Here is a 16,854-nt window from a genome sequence, read left to right on the forward strand (position 1 = left end):
ATACATTTTCCATGTTCATTCAGTAACAGATATGTGAGTGACAGAGGATGCTTGGATTGATTCTGAATTTTCATCATATCTGAGGATACATGAAACTGCAGTTTGGTCAGCAAAACCTGTAAAGAGCCACTGAAAACATCTATCCATAGCTAGCCAATCACATGCATCTTATCAGTGCTTTTTTAAGGAAACCAATTCAAAAACTTAAATTTGAAATCATTGAAGAACTCCTTGGACTCCACACCTCATTATTTAAACTGGTTCAGACTGACCAACATCCTGCTGTCACTATTTAGTGCATAATTAAAAGTGAGTGTTGGATGAAACTTGCAGCTCTAATTCACTTCTTGCTTTTATGACCAAGTGAAAGGAGAGCCAAAAGCTTAGGCCTTAATCTTATGGATATTCCTGAAAAAAATATGTTTTAAACCTCTGCAGTGTAGTAGGCATTGTGTTCACAGTAACCAAACTCCTCTGCAGACAGCAGTGTGATAGGATTTTGTCCAAACAGGAGCATTTAGGGTCACAGAGAAGTTTCTCACCTTGGCAAGTGCTGCCCTGTTTCCTGTAGCCCAGCTTGCAGTCACACAGGGCTGTCCCATCCCTCACCACACACTCGCTGTTGGCCTCACACGTCACACCTCTGCAAAGGGGGAGCTCTGCAGTCACACAGCAAAGAGAGTTTGCCTTTGAGCATGTAGGGCACAGCTGGGAGATACAATTCATCTTACAGAATATCTGGAAACAAAGATAAATGTGGTTTCCGAGGACCCCAAACTGGCACAAAAGCCAGAGGATATGAGCAGTGCAGGCAGCTCTAAGTTCCTGGCAGCCTAGGTAGCCAGGACCCCAAGGCTGAGAGAAGAGATCTAGCTGGTGTCCAGAGAAAGAACACAGGCATACAGAGATCTTAACCCCTGTCACAAAGTGGGGACTAGACCCCAGCTCTTCCCTCTATCTTGATCTCCAGTGCTCAAATCATCTTTCCTCTACATTCCCAACCTATTCAGTGCCTCGCTGCCCCTTTAGGGACACCCAAGCCCACATGATAGCCCCATGCAGCTACCCGTGTGTTACCTTGGTCACACCTGGGGCCTGTGTAGCCTCCATAGCATGTGCAGCTCCCATTCCCAGCGGTGCCGCTGTTGCATTCCCCGTGCACACAGTCACACTCTGCAAGGGAAGTACAGACACAGCTTCAGCCCTTCGGCTGCCAGGCAGAGCACAGGGCTCCAGGAACACACTGGCCAGCTGCCCTGGCACTTGGCATCCTGATTTCCCACCAATAATCCACTAGCTCCTTTTAAAATATGGCCACGCCAGTCAGAGCTTTGAGAGGGTAAATTGCATGTCCTGGGCTCAAGAAGATGAGGTAAGAGCAGCCCTGAATGCAAGACCTAGACCAGATTTTCAGGCCTGTGTTTTAACACATGGGCACAACCTCCAAGGTCACACCATTCTCACCTGTGTGGACACAAGGAAGCAGGAGCTTGACAAAAAGGGCTCCTGCAACAGCCAGGCTGCACACCCATAATTCACTTCCCAAAATGCCATACGTGAGAGGCAGCACAGTGTGTAACAATTTTTTTATAGAGGGCAGCAAGGAAGAAGCTGGGAGACAAGTGGAGCTGTTACAGGAGTCTGAAAAACAGTTGGGAAGTGAGTGTGGGTTGTTTCAGGGATGTAGGTGATGGCCTGGCTAGAAAGAGAGAGGAAAGTGGGACAGCCTGGGTAAGCAGGGGAAGAGAGATTTACTGTAGGAGAAATGGACTGTGTGAGTGACAGACTGAGAATAATTTAATATTTAATGGGACAGTGCAGAAGGGCACAAAGACAAAATGCCTAGACACCTGCTGTTGAACACTGCCAGCTCTCTACCACTTTCCCCCTCTCCAGCACCTTCCTCACTCAACCTTTTCCTCCTCCTTCCTTGTTTTCAGTTATCTTTGTGGAGGTTTCACTTGAATGACTTGTTCTTACCTGACTGACAGTCTGGGCCAAAACGATTTTCATCCCGGCAGTTCTGGCAGCCATACCCACTGTATTGCTCCTACAAGGGCCCCAAAATGTGTTAGGTATTATATTTCTATATCACTCTATTGTTTCACACATCATTATAGTTTAAAGCCTCTTCCCATTTTTGATTTTCTGTGATATCTGAAGCAACAGTGAAGAGAACTGATCTGCTCAGTGCTCCAGTACTAACCAACCCCCATGGCAAAGGAGATCCCAGTGTAAGCTGGCACACAGAGGGCATGCAAATGCCAGGAAAATATGCTGGACACTGAGGAAATAATGTCCTAATTAGAGACAGACAGGAAAGTTCCAGTTGGCTCCTGATATGTCTCTGAAAAAGGAATCTACAGTGCGTTAATACCAGTGGGATTTTTACATTGATTTTATAGGGCTCAGGGACCTTCAGCATACATTTTGGTTGATATAAGGTGTCTTTGATTTAAGTCCAAAATTAACTTTTCTCAAAGATGAGTCCAAGACGTAGGATTTGAGCTGTTAATTAAGTATGCTGTGAAAATATACAGTTCATCAGGGAAAGTTTCAAGTCTAACACTGATTCATTACCCTATCTATACATTTTAGAAGCACTGCTCAATTAAATTCAATTCAATTGGTTATACTTTGGTTGTACAAAAATCTGGAGTAACAAAGAAAAAATAAAAAAATATCTGCCCTAAATTCTTTCTCATCTCTCCTGATTTTCCTGAGAGAGGGAGCCTCTGCCAACCTGGGTACAGCTCATTAACAGCCAAGTGTCTCAGGGCTTCTTGCAGCCACAGACAGATACAATTATTTCAACTGATCAGGGGTTAAATTAATGCAATTCTTTCCTTATTTCACCCTTGAGATTCTTCCCAGCTCCACACCATCACCAACAGTGTTTTAGTGCTATTGCTGACAACAGCAATGCTGCAGGAAAACCACAGACACTGATGCTGGGATGAAAGGAGCTGCAAATGGCCTTCCAGGCAGAAGGGCAGCCTGCAGCCAGAGCACCCGCACAGACACCACACAAACAACTCCCTCTGACAAAGCACATCATCCCCAGAGTAAACCATGCACTCACCTTGCAGATGCAGGTCCCATTTTGCTGTATACCATCCAAACATGTCCCATGGCCACTGCAGGGGTTTTCAGAGCCACCTGGACATTCTAGCAGGTGAGAGACAGGACAGATGAGATTAAATTGAACAACCAGCACCTTTCCATCTCCTCCTGCCCCAGGTATTTCAGGTGTACAAAGCAAAGACCTCTTCACCAGCAAATTATCTAGCATGCCTAACACTGGCCCAGAGGTGAAAGGTCTAAAGAAAAGTCCCAACAAGCCATAACAAAATTTCAACAAAGGCACTGAAACATTTTTTTGAGGTTGGGTCACTGCTGCCAGCAGCACTGAGAGGTGAGGGCAGTTCTGGAACGAGGAGCAGACAGGAGCCTGTTTTGCAAAGACACTGAGCATTTTCAGCTCTCCTTTACTTCAAGTGTGCCCAGGAAAACAGGGTCCCCACATCTTTGGAGTGGGGTACCTCCAAATTCTGAGGACTGTTTCTGATAATTCTGAGATCTGTGATTTCTCTGATGAAACTAGTTGCTTGTTCAAAGCTAGTATGAGAACAGGCTCAAGCAGTCTCCCATTTTCTGTATAACTGGAGGGGGTCTTTCCATATTCTGTCAGTCAAACATGTGAGAAGTGTTCAGCTTAGTAGGTCTTGATTTTGGATTTTTGAGACAAGACAAAACAAATTCTCATTACTTGGCATAAATCTGAGTGGGAGTTCTGGGATGGTTATTTTCACCTTGTGTTGGAATTGCTAAGTATTTTCTGTGGCTGAACATCTGACTGACTCCAGACTATAGAGCAGCACACGTGGCACACGCGCTGCAGACAAGAGGGATATCAGAAAGATCTTCCTCTTCCTTTGGAAACTTTTGCAAAGAGGAACAAAAACATCCCTTTCCAAAAGTTTATTTTTATAGAAGAGACAAAAGGAAGTTCCACCACAGGAGGTTATGTTATGTGTTAAATGTAAGGGGATTCAACTCATCTGGAGCAAAGAGATTATGTGCTGAACAGACAGATATGCTCCCAGACAGATAATGGAGACCTTGTGAGTGTTCAAGGAATAGTGGAAATTAATCACCTCAATATATATTTAATGCCTCCTATTAAAACTGGTTTGACCTGTTCAACAGCTGCAGGTTGTTGTAAAAAACCCCAACACTTACCATAGCACTCTGTACCCCAGAATCCTGGACAGCACTTTTTCTCCTCAATCTCCTTCTTACACAGGTGATGGCACCCTGGCAGGGAAAGGGTATTTTCTCCTAACTTGACAGAGTATCTTAAAAAGAATAATCCAAGATTATGATTATACCACAAACCCAGCAGAGGGTTTCTAGGCAATCACACTGCAGTGCCCTGAGCTCTGAAGGGAAGGAAGGGCCCTCGACCCCTGTCCCATGCACACACACAAGAGGTTTCACTCCAGTTATGTCTTCTCTAAACAGACCCTTGATTTGAGCCTCAAATATTGGTTAGAAGAAATCTCTCAGGGACTGGGCATGAGACAGGATCTTGCATCAGGATGGAAACCTTGGGTGCTGAAGGGTTAAACAGCACAGGAAAAAAGGTAGGATTTCCAGGGTGACTCAGGATTAAACTTCACATCTAAAGTTTGAAAGAACAAAACCTCCTTTCAGGACTTATCCATTTGTGTTGTTTACTAAAGACTCCACATCAAAATGCTGTAAATTTGGATTTAATTCACATATTCTCTATTAAGTCTTGGACAAACGCCTTAAGTCCTTCAAGGAAGCATCTTCTTTTCAACCCATCATCCCTCCCCTGCACACACAGGGTGAGTCCTTGGTGGCAGTGCCTCTTGTTCTGCACGTACTCAGTACAAAACTATTCTTGGGTCTGTCCAACAACCACCACAAGAGTAGATAACACTCAGAAAAACTGCATAGACTCACATTATTCTTACACTTCATTTTATTTTTGGCACCACATCCTTCCCAAAAGGAACTTGGAAATTGTCTCAATAGCATTGCTGCTTTGGCTTCCATCTGACTCCTGTGTGTGTGCAAAAACGGCTATAAACTGCAAAACTGCCACCACTATTTTTAAAGTATTTTGAGGGAATCAGAAAAAGAGCAGACAATGGGGCTATATATCAACAGTTAATATTCACTGCTGAATACATACACAAACAATAATCCATAGTGTTTCATTTTACAAAAGCCTCCTAGTAAATTCAGTTTTCCTTCATCCTTTTCCTACCTGCCAAACTCAACAGAGTATGAGCAAGGAACGCATGAACAAGCAATTGTTATAAAGTGAACTAGGAAGGTTAAAAGTTCAGAGGATTATTGCTGGAAGCTGGGAGGATATACAAGGGGAACTATCATTATTTTTTTTTCTTAATAAGCCACTAAGGAATTCTGGGTCTGAAACAGGTTTTTATGCTGGACAGATCTGTGTTAAATTGCTACAGCAGGATTAACAAACTCAGGTTATTTGGGGCAAGTTAAGAGGTTATTGTCATTTAATTTGTTCTGTGTATATAGAACCTGCCCAGCAAAAAGTCTGTGGGATTTGCAAAGAGACAAAAACAACAATAACAGGGGCCATAAACCCATCTGAAACAGAAGTCCATACAGCTCAAAGCCACGTGTGTGTTCTCCTGAAGAGCACACTACTCCCAGCAAAGAAGGGCTGCACCAAAAGCATAACACAGCTAGGAAACAGGCTTACCTGCAGGCCCTCACCCCTGATCTTTGGGTGGTCTTTATCCAGCCTCTTGGACACAACATTTTAGGCACTGCAGCACAAGAAGTACATGCTGTATTCAAGGTGAACATCGTCTTGACATTGCACCGCATGGATTTTAACTTAAAAAGAAGAAACAGAACGGAAATAGCCCCAGATTAAATTGTTATCCTAGGCACTTATCTTGCCAATCTTGTAATATCTTTATCAAGTTGCACCATTAGTTAGATATCACACTGTCCCATAGACTAAACCCCCCTGCCATGGTGCTGCATGGTCAAGTTGCACTATTAGTTAGATATCACTGGGGAGGGCCGTGGCCAGTGCAGCTGCTGGGAGGTACCACAGTGTCCCATGGACTAAACCCCCCTGCCATGGTGCTGCATGCTTGGATCCACTGCATCTCAGCTAGAACCAACAGGGCAGAACACAGCTGTCTCATCCTTCCCCTATGATCCACAGCAAAAATCCTAACCACTTCTAAAATAACCACAACTCTGCACTGCTAATTTCAGCTGATCTTTTACAAACATGTGGTAGTGGTGTGTGAGGACAAGCCCTAAATTAATAACCTTTGCCAGAAGATACTGAATTAAAAGACAGCACAGCATTTATCTTTTCCATGCCACTGATAAAATCCAGTTCATTGCTGTTCCATGGATCTGCAGAGCTGACAGTGCTAGTTCAGTCTGTTTCCCAGAGCCAGGAGCTGCTCACAGAAATATTTCTCATGGCAATAGTCTGTGAGGAGGCACAGGGAGGTGGATGAAAAGGAAAGGTGTTCTGCACCTCTCTGAACACCTCGGTGCTTTGACCCTGGGTGAGAAGGACTCCATAAACATTGGGATGAAGATCAGGTAGGAGCACTTGGAAATATCACATGGCTGGTAAATAAATCAGTAAGTCCTTCCACCCAACCAGAATGACTTTAGGGGTTTGTTTTTCCTCACAGGGCTTTCCTGCACCCCTGCACGACCTTGTTTTTCAAGTGAAACAGATGAAAATGTACAGCCTCGAGGGTGAATGATTATCATCACATGCCAACCTGTCATTAAAACTTGTGATTTTGCTCCAAAAGCATTTTCTTGAATTTCTAAACTTCTGGAAACAAGCAACTGCATGGAAAGCTCATTGGTAATTTTGAAAAAAGACATTATTTGCCACTGCTGATGACAGAGAAAAGCTGAGAGCCATGAGCTGTGTATGCCCCAGAAGGTCATTGACTGGAAAAATCCCAGAGCTCATCTCAACTGTGCCTCTACAGGCACTGTATTTTCTAAAAATAAAAACATTATATCAAATTTTGGGAGGAGGCTTTGATCTGGAATTTTTAAGCCAATCCTGAACAATGCTGCTAATGCAGCAGCCCTCCTGTCCCCAGAACTCCTTGTTTTGGATTCCCATCAGCAATCTCAGCTTTGCTTCCTCTGAACTTAAGCCCAAATACATACATTTGCCTCAAGGCAAGGGAGGAAGCCCGTGGCTTCCCATCAGTTATCAAGAGCTCAGGAAGACCCTCCCAGATGATAGGCAGCAGACCCTGTCAGGAAAACCTCCTGAGAGATAACCCTCAAGTCTCAAGTCCACAGGGACATGTTCCTGGAATATTTCCCGACTCCTTCCCTCTGACTGGAGTCGTTGAGCTTTTGCTCGTGTTTATGGATCCACCTTCTGCAGCCATACATCAAAGAATGCTGCCCAGTGAAAAAAAAATATTTCTGTGGCTGTGGTTGCCCTTCCCATGGATATTAACTTCTAGTTGTGCTTCTGAGGCTTTTCTACCATACAGCAACCTCCAGTTCCCCTGGCAGCAGAATCCCTAGGAACCTCTTATGTCAAGGACTCCCTTGCAGTAAAAAGAGCTCAAAACCAATCTGAGATCCACCAACTCCACCTCTCCTGTGAGCACCAGCTCTACTGATATTGTCCAGCAGAGCAGAGATCAGCTTTGCTGCTCTTTATGCACAGAGCAGGCAGAGGAGATTTCCCATTTTTCATGGAGCAAAGCAGAGAAGAAGACAAACAATATGGATGAACAAACAAGGTACTCTGCCTCTAAAGGTCAGCAGTGCCATTGATGGGGTCAGCCATCTGATTGGATCTTAAATGAGGACTCCAGATTTAAGCTGGGCTTTTGAAAGGAGCCAGCTGAAGTTAGGCACATGGGTCTCACAGAGCAGACAGCTCCTGCCTTTTTGGTTCCACCTAATCCCAGTGCTAGCCTTTCCTGAGACAATGCCTCAGAAAAAGGAATGGGAAGATGCCTGAGCAAGAAACACAAATGTGGACTCCTTCCTGTGAGTTAGAATTGTGCCACAAACCTCTGCCAGGTATCTGAGTCACCCTATCTGCATCAAAAAGACCAATAAACAGCAGAGCAAAAAACACTAAATTAAAATTCTCCAACCCTCTATTTAATCTGTACTTTCAGGCATCAGACTCAGCTGGGCCATTAGGTGTGTCCTCTGTCATGGTGGTGGAGGAAGACACCATTATTCATACATTATTCTATTTCCCTTCCCTTTCCTCCATCAATGTGGCTCCATTTCTCAATGGAAACAAAGAGTGGGAAAGGTGGATGTCTGCCATTCCTCCCTGTTGGCATGTTTAATTACTTGCAGACCTCTAAGACAAGACAGTTATTGTGGAATCCCCCCTACCCTACTGGGACACTTGATCAGCTTTAGGCAGCTTTCCAGTAAGACCTTCCCCTTTTTATAAGGAAATATGCTTGTGTCAGCAGCAACAGGCAGGAGGAAAGAGGAAGAAAACAGCTGAGTGGAAAAGTATTAAAAAAATATTTCCCTTCTAATTTGAGTGACAGAACTGATGAAGCAGTCATTTTCTGGAGAGTTTTCCTCCACAGGAAAGCAGAAGAGGGAATCAAGGGACATAAATGCAACAGTCTGAATACTCAAATTTGGGAAAGGATGGAAGACAGACAGAAGTTTGAGTCAGAAGTGGCTCCTGGGGCACAGCCTCATGGAAAACAATGATGCACTGCTCCCTTGGGCTCCTCTTTGACTGCTGTTTCTAAGTGCAAAGCCACTGGAAAGGAAGCAGCAAGAGGGAATATCTGTCCCTGTGATGCAGCAGTGCTGCCTGGTGACAGTCCCTGTCCTGATCAGGTGTTGTTAGCCTGAACTGGGTCACAGTTTGTGTACAAAGGCACAGGAAAGGAGGACTGATACTCTCAAATATCTCCAAAATGAAAAGTTTTTAAAGCAGAAGACATCCAGCTGTAGCCAAAATAAGTTAAGAGCCAGGGTGCCTCTGTCTCCCAGGCTGTGCTGTGCTCTCTCCCTGCACTCAAATGCTTGTGCAAGAGCAACCAGTGTTCTCTGCACTCTGCTGAGACACTTGGAAGCTTCTGGATGCTGCAATGTTTCCTTCCCTCCTCTCTGAACAGATGTCCCTCACTTCTCAAGTGCTCATTTCTCGTATTCCACCTCAAGAGAATAAACTGGGAAGTATTTCGTAAGGGCTAGTTTCATTCCCCTCATTTTCACTCTTTATCTTTTCCTCCCAAACCATAACACAAATCCCTCTGCATGGTAAAAATCTCAAGGAAGAAAGAAAAACATATTTGGACGTCAGTGTTCGGCTCCAACAATCCTGGGAGCCAGCTCTGGAAATAGCCATTATCTAATGAATCACCAAGTTTCCAGGGCATTTGTCCTTTACAAAGCAGAGCTGTAGACACATGCTCGAGTCATTATAGTCATGAACCTCCCCAAGCAGCTCCCAATAACACTTGGGCTGAACAGAGCAGTAGTTCCTGCGCACACAAACTCTTCACACTTGTTCAAGGAAGACACTTTGTACCACGAAGATGAACAATCAATCTCAGAGATCACAAAACATGAGATTTCCTGTTGCCCTGGGGTTTCCCAGCATCTCAGCTGCACAGCACTGGAAACGGGGGGATGCTGAGACCACTCTCCCCATTTCCCACCTTCCTCCATTCCTCCTCCAGCCCAGCCTGGGATTGGCCTCCTCCCAGCAGAAAACTTCCATGGCTCTCACACCTGCTGCATCTTCCCCAGCCCATAGCACGAGGTATGAAAAACCAAATCAGACTAACAAAGTCACTGTCATGTTTGAGCCATTAAAGCTGAGCCCTGAGGTCACATCACTGAAAAACAGGTAGCACACAATCTCTCTTCTCTCTCAGTGGCCCCTGTGAGCCAAGAAAGCCTCCTGTGGAATCACAACACTTTTAATTCCAATCAGATCCACTGGGTTTTCTAAACTGCCAGAGAAAACTTCATTAGATCCTTACTTTTCCTTATCTTCCATTATAACCTCGCAAATGTTTCTTCTCTTTCTCCATAAAAAGGGAATTTTTGAGGAAAAAAATCTAAAAGGGAGTTATTCCTGGATTAAATGAACTGCTCCAGAGGTGATTCAAAATGTTTAACTTCTCTGTAAGTGGGTACTCACTACCTAATAATGTACCTGTTTCATGCCAAGCCAGCCTGCTCAGTGATTACAGAGATGAACAGAGTGTCTCCACGTGGAGAGACCAACATTTCCACTTACAGCAGCTGAAGACACAAGGCCATGCCTCTGAACACAATCTGAAACCCATCTGCCTGGAACCTACCTCTCCAGAGAGATGAAATCCACCCCTAGAAACACTTCATGTTTGTGCTCAAGTCACCATGAGGATCCTACAAGCCTTCCTGGTATTCATTTATGGTCCTTTCATGAAAGAGTTTATACAGAAGCTCCTACCCACAGGTCTGACACTGAAGGATCTTTCCAGTCCTCTGTTTTTTTTCTAAAAGTCCTTAAGACTCACAGGTCTGTCCACTCCCCACAAGGCCCTGCTGTGTCATTGAAGACAAGAAACCCTCCACAGGGTGTTTCCCTTCCCCAGGGAATTTCCAAATGCCCCCCACAACTCCGGGCTTAGCAGGCCAGTTCACTCCTCCAACAGCAGGACACAAGAAGGGGATGGCAGGAGACAAAGTAATGGGAATGAGTGTGAATTCCAGCCCACAGGAACTGGGCTGCCTCACCACGGAGTCTAGAGAACAGATCTACAAAGGTATCACACATTCTCCTAGGTGCTGCTGCTAAACACAAGAACAGAGAGGAGGGAATCAAAAGAAAATCAACAAAATTGAAATAAAATGGAAAGTATTCAACAATTCTTACCGGGAAGCTTTTGGGAAATATCATTGAAACAAACTGTTGCAAAGGGACAAATTGATGAGACAGTAAAGATTTTTTAAAGTAAAATTCTCCTGGGAAACTTATGGATCTGTCCTGAAGGATACAAAGTTCCTGTCCCACATACTGAAACTAGCAGAAGACAAAGATGCTGAGTATTTCCCTCTGATGTTGCTTCTTTCAAGTTCAACGCCGAACACAGACACGAATTTAATCTGATTTAAAACTCAAGCAGCTCCCTTCAACCTTATATTTAGTTCCTCAGTTTGGACTACAGAGAAGATACCTTACAGCCCTACAGTTTTTACCGATTTTATTCAGCACCTAACTAAATGCAAATGAAAAAAATGAGTTGTAGAGAGGACTGTTTCCTAGCATGCTACCATCCAAATATGAAGAACTTTTCTATGAACATCGAAACAAAGACCCGCAGACTTACCTTCTGACTCTGGCAGTCAGCTGTGGGAGTGAAGCATGCTGCTAAGAAGAAAAACAGCAATCCAGGAGGATGCATTTTCATGCTTTTACAGGCAGGACCCTTTACACAAAAGGGGTGGCGAGAGAGGCTGCAATTTCTGTAAGATAACACCGCCTACTAAGAATCAGATCCAAGACAAACCAGAGGTTAAAAGTAAACAGGGAGAGAGCATTTTTGCACTGTGCTTTTTGGCTGCAAAGCTTTTAGAAATGGATCTGCTACTTCTAGCGGGATTTCTGAATCAACATAACCTTTTTCTTTCCATTCTTTTTTTAAATGCACAAGCAGAGCTCCTTAGTAAAAGGTTTACTCAAAACAGGAACATCTACGGATTTCCTCTTACATATCAGTTCAAAACAGAAGGAAGGAAATCCTTAGTTTTCAGCTAATTGGAATGAAAAGAGGTTAACTGTATGCTTAACAGAAGGCAAATGCAATGGGCAAACTTAAATACCATAAATTCATGAAGGGTAAGTTAATTTCCTTTTGCCACTGATGTGAATATGTCCATAACACCTCAAAGTGAAGGTAGAGCTGCCTATGCCAAAGTATTGCAAGAACAAAGCAAAGTGAGTGACAGGCTGTGCTTCAGAGCAGGAATGGAGCACATTGCATCAATCAATCAATCAATCAATCAAGCACTTTGGGCAGGCTTTGATATTTTTATTTTAAATAGTTGACTTTCTCAGCAAGAAAAGCTGATGCTATGGCAGCAATGGCAAAATTTATAATTTCCAAACACTCTGCTGACAGCTTGATGAATCCAAGGAGCACTTCCATAGCACTCAGAAGAGGAAAGTCCCAAAACAGAATTTAAAAAAATACACACTAACCTGAAGTACAATCTGTAATTTATATTCTCATTTTGAACTTTACAAAGAATTGATTATTGACAGATTTTCCATGTTTTTTGTCTCCCTGCACTGCCTAGAGAGCTCATTATCCTGAGCAGTCTAAGGACTGCTTCTGTTAGCCACAAATCCCACTAAGCGATGGGATATATTTTCATATTCATATTTTCAAGCCATTAATAGCACATGAAGGTGCCTAAATGAAACCAGGGCAGGCAACCATTCTTGTGTTTACACAAATAATGAGAGCATTGATACTTTTTTGGCCCTGCATCCCCACAAAGACACATGAGGCGTATAGGAAGCGCTGTACTTACTGTTAGCTGTGCTTCACTTCTGCCTTCATCCTACAGGGAAAGGCAGCATGATGAACAGCCAGCCCTGCTATATATCCTGCACTAACAGGAAGCAGATAAGGCACACAACCATCCACTGCAGCCCATGTGAGCAGCACCAGCCCACAGCTCAATCCAATGGCTCAGCCCACTTGTGCTGCCACAGGACAACTGCAGCCCTGGGACTGTCACTGCCCAGCTGGTGCCACCCTGTCAGGGTCAGAGGGCTCACACTGCTCTGGAAACCATCTGGTACCCTGGAGGTCTTCAAGATGAGGCAGAGGAATCATGGCTCAGCCAGCTCTGGTGGGATGGGAAAGTCACAAATGGGCAGTGGGGACACTCGTGTGGAGAATGGAAGCTGTACAGTGTTTTCTTGGCCTGCAGTCACGGCCCTGAGCTGGCCATGGAAACACAAGAATGAGGCTGCTCCTCTGCTCCATGCTGCCCCAGGAGGATGGTGAAGATTGTTGGGTTTTCCAAGAGCTGGCTGTATGACAGGGATTAAGTTGCCAGCATCCATACATAGCTGAAAAGTTTTGAAGGTGGAAACAGCTCACCCTGGGGCACTTAAAGGTGCATTGGATTCTTTAATGGGTCTTCAGACCCATTAAAGTTTTCTAAATGGCTCAGCACTGAAAATGGTACAGGGCAAGAAAAGACACACAAAGACTGATTCCAGGGCTTTCCACTGCTGCTTATCATCACTGTATCTGACCTACTGCAGGGAAACCAGGAAGGGAGAGAAATGCTTGGTGAAATTCCTGTCTGAATTAAATAAATCAGATTCACAGCAACATCAAAAGGCTTACAGCCAGCTTCCTTATCTGACCTCACCTCAGTTAAAGACTAGCAATACAACAGCAATACACAGGCTAAAAATGCAAACAGTGAGTAGTGCCATTGTACAGCAGCAGAGCATAAACTGAAAAATCAAAAGGTCATCTGTCATCAGGCCCTGCTTTCCTGACCAAGCAGCATAAGCAGTGTGTGTTTCAGCCACTGCCTATGAGCTGCTCTGAGAGAATGGAAACTGTGCTGACCACCACTGCTGGATCTGGAGCATCAAAATCTGCAATAATTTGGATCTTTATGATCCTGGAAATTAGTAAGAAGGTGAAACACCAACCACCTCTAAATTAACAGGTGGCCAAGAGCCATTAATGTTCAGTGCACAGAAGCCAAGGTGCTCTCAGCAGCAGTCCCAGCTGGCAGTGTCATCAAAGATGGCAGCAGAGAAACAGTACAGGAAGCAAAAATGAGCCAAACAAACCCAAATTACTGCTCCACTCACAGTTTCTGTTCTGTTCTCATAGATGGATTCCTCCTAGGCAGATAAATGTATTTTCTCATGGATGAGATCTATAAAAGCTTTATGCCTTAAAGGCAAAATGCATTGGATCAATCTTTTGATTCCACTGTTTTGTCTACTACTCTTCAAAACTGTTAATGAATAGAAACCCCAGTTCTCTCACTCATTTCAATATTAGACCTGCTCATGCACAGAGGCACCTCTACAAAGTATGTCTAACCCCCAAAATCTCATAAAGCAAGATCTGCCAGAGAGCCTTCATCAAAAGAGAAAATTTGGGCAAGGCTTGTAAAGATCTGATGACAGAATACACAAATGGCCCTGTGCAGGCAGGGTAGGAGGATTTTGTTCACATTCTAGTCAAGGTTCGATTGAAATAGGATTGTGCAAATCCAATTTTAAAACATACAGTAGGAGTTGTCAACTGTCTGCCAGTGTGTTTATCTGTGAGGTTTTGCACATGGATTTTATTTGTTTTGGAAAGCATGGAGATTGATTTATCTGTCAAGTGTCTCTTGCCCACATAACAGAAGGTGGCTGGTTTAGCAGAAGTCAGAGACGTGGGTCTCAGAAACATCTTCAAATTCTGGCCCTGACTTCTTCAGCAGGAATGCTCAGGATTTTTCTCTTTCAGGGAAAAATTTCCTCTTTTTATTTATGCATCAATGACAAGCTGAGTCCTCTAAAGCAACATTTGCAAGACCTGGAAATTTTATTGTGTACACATTAACATTTAAAGTGGAGAATCTGCTGGCAAAAATTACTCAATCTGTTTCACGGGAAAAGAAACCAAATCCCCACTTGGATAAAGGCAAAGAATAAGGCTACAAACCCTCCCAGACTCCCTGCCTGCCTGTGCCACACACTGTGTTTTAAAATGCTGGGTCACCAGCTCTGTTCTGTGAAGTGTGTGCAGCTCTGACCAGATTGGGCAATTTCCTGCTATTGAAATCTTTTGTTTAGAAACCACAGAGCCAAGGCAAGTGATTTGCCACCCAGTCCACCTTGCCACACAGCTTCTCTGGGAACTGACCATTTGGTTACATCCACAGGGAGAAAAGGACTCTTGTTCTGCACTTCTGGCAAAGCTGGGAAAGGACATTAAGTCCCTTTGCTCTGAATTGTCAGGGTGTAAAAAGGCTGTGAGTCTGAAAAAGTTTAAGCAGGCAAGCCAATAGTGCTTGTGTGTAAGAATGGGGTCAGCTGAACCATACTCACCCAACATACCCTCAGGGTCCTGGTGAAGATGCAAGGACACAACCCTAATTTTCCTTTCCTCTTGGCAAGTTGGAAGGAACTGGAATTTTAAGGTTTGTTCATAAAAGCAAATAAAACAAACAAACAAACAAACAAACAAAAAAAAAAACCTGCAAGGATTGCACAGAGAATGGTCTGTGTATCCTTCTCTTTCTCACACAGACACAGTAGTCCAATTCCAAGCAGACAGGTAGGGCTGCCTGAGCACAATGCTGTGGCACAATTCAGAAAGAGATTTTTGTGGTTGCTCACATCTTGTTACTCAAAAACCTCTATGGGCAGCAGTCCCAACGTCAGTAAATAAGTGCTTTAAGTCTGGCCTATCACTTTCTCTTGACTCTGAGTTCCTTTACATGTTCTGCTGCAGTGAAAACCAGCAACATTTTTCCATCTCTTGGTTTTAGTTTCGTACCTTTCCCATTTATTAAGCAGCACGGGATTGTACTGGAAAGTCAGACTCTAGATTGCCCACAGGTACCCAACATTAATTAGAATTCTGTGTAAAACTGAGCTATTGACCCTCAGTACCTGCTGACAGGAGCACGACAGCAGGGGCAGTGAGCTCTCCCATGAAGTGCTGCTGATTCTTCAGCTCCTGTTGTCTGTAGGGGACACAAAAGGCCTACAATGTGCTTGGCTCAAGGTGTACCCAAGTTTGTCAAAGACAGCACTGAGTGTCTGCCTGAGAACAGAGGGAGATGGGAGTCAGAATCCTGCTAGCTCTGCATTTTCAGCAACTTCAGACATGCTGGGGGTTCTTGTCATCCCCTCTCAGAACCCTGGAGACTGAAGCACAAGGGTTTGGTGCCCACCTTATCTACTCTGGCTACTGCTCTTCATGCACCTGTTCAGGTAGATTTTTCCAGTGTTGGCCAGTCTTTTTTTAGTGCTTTCTAGAGCTAATGAATTTCACATCCTCCATCTCTCCACATCAATTTTTAGCTTTCCTAGTTACTAAATGCCCTTTGAAATCAGGTGGACATCAAGCTACAGGAGCTTGTAGTCTGCTCTGAGCCACAACTTCCCTGCTTTCCTCATGCTGCTGCTTTTTGCCTAAGATTTGTTATGTTTGAAGATTAGTACTGCAGAAGTAAACTTTCTGATCAGAATGCAAGTAAGACAGAGCAGCACTTTTTGGTACACTAATTAAAAAACCCCACCTCATTATCAGGGCTGGTAAGAACAAGAAGGTGAGCCAGAGGGGCTGATGGAAATGCATGACTGTGCAGTACATCCACAGCCAGGCAGAGCTCTGTAAAGCAGCACAGGAATGGACACAGGACAGACAGGATGCAGGTCACACTGGCATTTCTTCTTGCAGAGAAAACAGCGTAGCCCAGGTCAGCACCTCATTTACTTTCCTTCCTAATGAGGTTCACTTACAATTTTTTTAATTGTAATACAAGGGAAGTTTTAAAACCTTTGGGCAGATCCTTGGCAGATGGCACTGAACAAAAATAATTGTCTGGGTCTTCCTAGGGTGGCAAAAATCTACATCAGCTGCAAAGCCAGGACACAGAAGTTTGAAAGTTCAGGAGATACTTTCCTGACAAAGATCTCCCCACCTGCCCCTGTGTGTTTCTGGTCGTAACTTCAGCTACTCAGATATTGTCTTAATGTTGAACAAGGGTTGGAAGTTGGAAAGAATTTGGGGA

At 44.0% G+C, this 16,854-nt stretch overlaps 1 protein-coding gene across 3 annotated transcripts in view; it reads right to left on the reverse strand.

The window, feature by feature from the left end:
- Positions 1 to 12,631, reverse strand: part of STAB1 (stabilin 1) — a 53,292-nt gene extending 40,661 nt beyond the window's left edge. The window contains exons 1-8 of one of the 3 annotated variants that reach the window (XM_039733860.1): positions 12,613 to 12,631; positions 11,406 to 11,541; positions 5,774 to 5,910; positions 4,243 to 4,358; positions 3,083 to 3,168; positions 1,981 to 2,050; positions 1,078 to 1,173; positions 543 to 659 (exon numbers count right to left, since the gene is read on the reverse strand). In XM_039733860.1, coding sequence (XP_039589794.1) covers positions 543 to 659; positions 1,078 to 1,173; positions 1,981 to 2,050; positions 3,083 to 3,168; positions 4,243 to 4,358; positions 5,774 to 5,910; positions 11,406 to 11,486 — 703 coding nt within the window. In that variant the 5' untranslated portion in view covers positions 11,487 to 11,541; positions 12,613 to 12,631. Of the gene's footprint in view, positions 1 to 542; positions 660 to 1,077; positions 1,174 to 1,980; positions 2,051 to 3,082; positions 3,169 to 4,242; positions 4,359 to 5,773; positions 5,911 to 11,405; positions 11,716 to 12,612 lie in introns of those variants that run through there. The other 2 variants (XR_005630390.1, XM_039733859.1) reach the window with 2 other exon arrangements.
- Between the last annotated feature and the right edge of the window lie 4,223 nt (positions 12,632 to 16,854).

This window comes from Passer montanus, unplaced genomic scaffold (genome assembly GCF_014805655.1).
Source record: "Passer montanus isolate IOZ18808 unplaced genomic scaffold, ASM1480565v1 scaffold9, whole genome shotgun sequence".
Classification (NCBI taxonomy): Eukaryota; Metazoa; Chordata; class Aves; order Passeriformes; family Passeridae; genus Passer; species Passer montanus.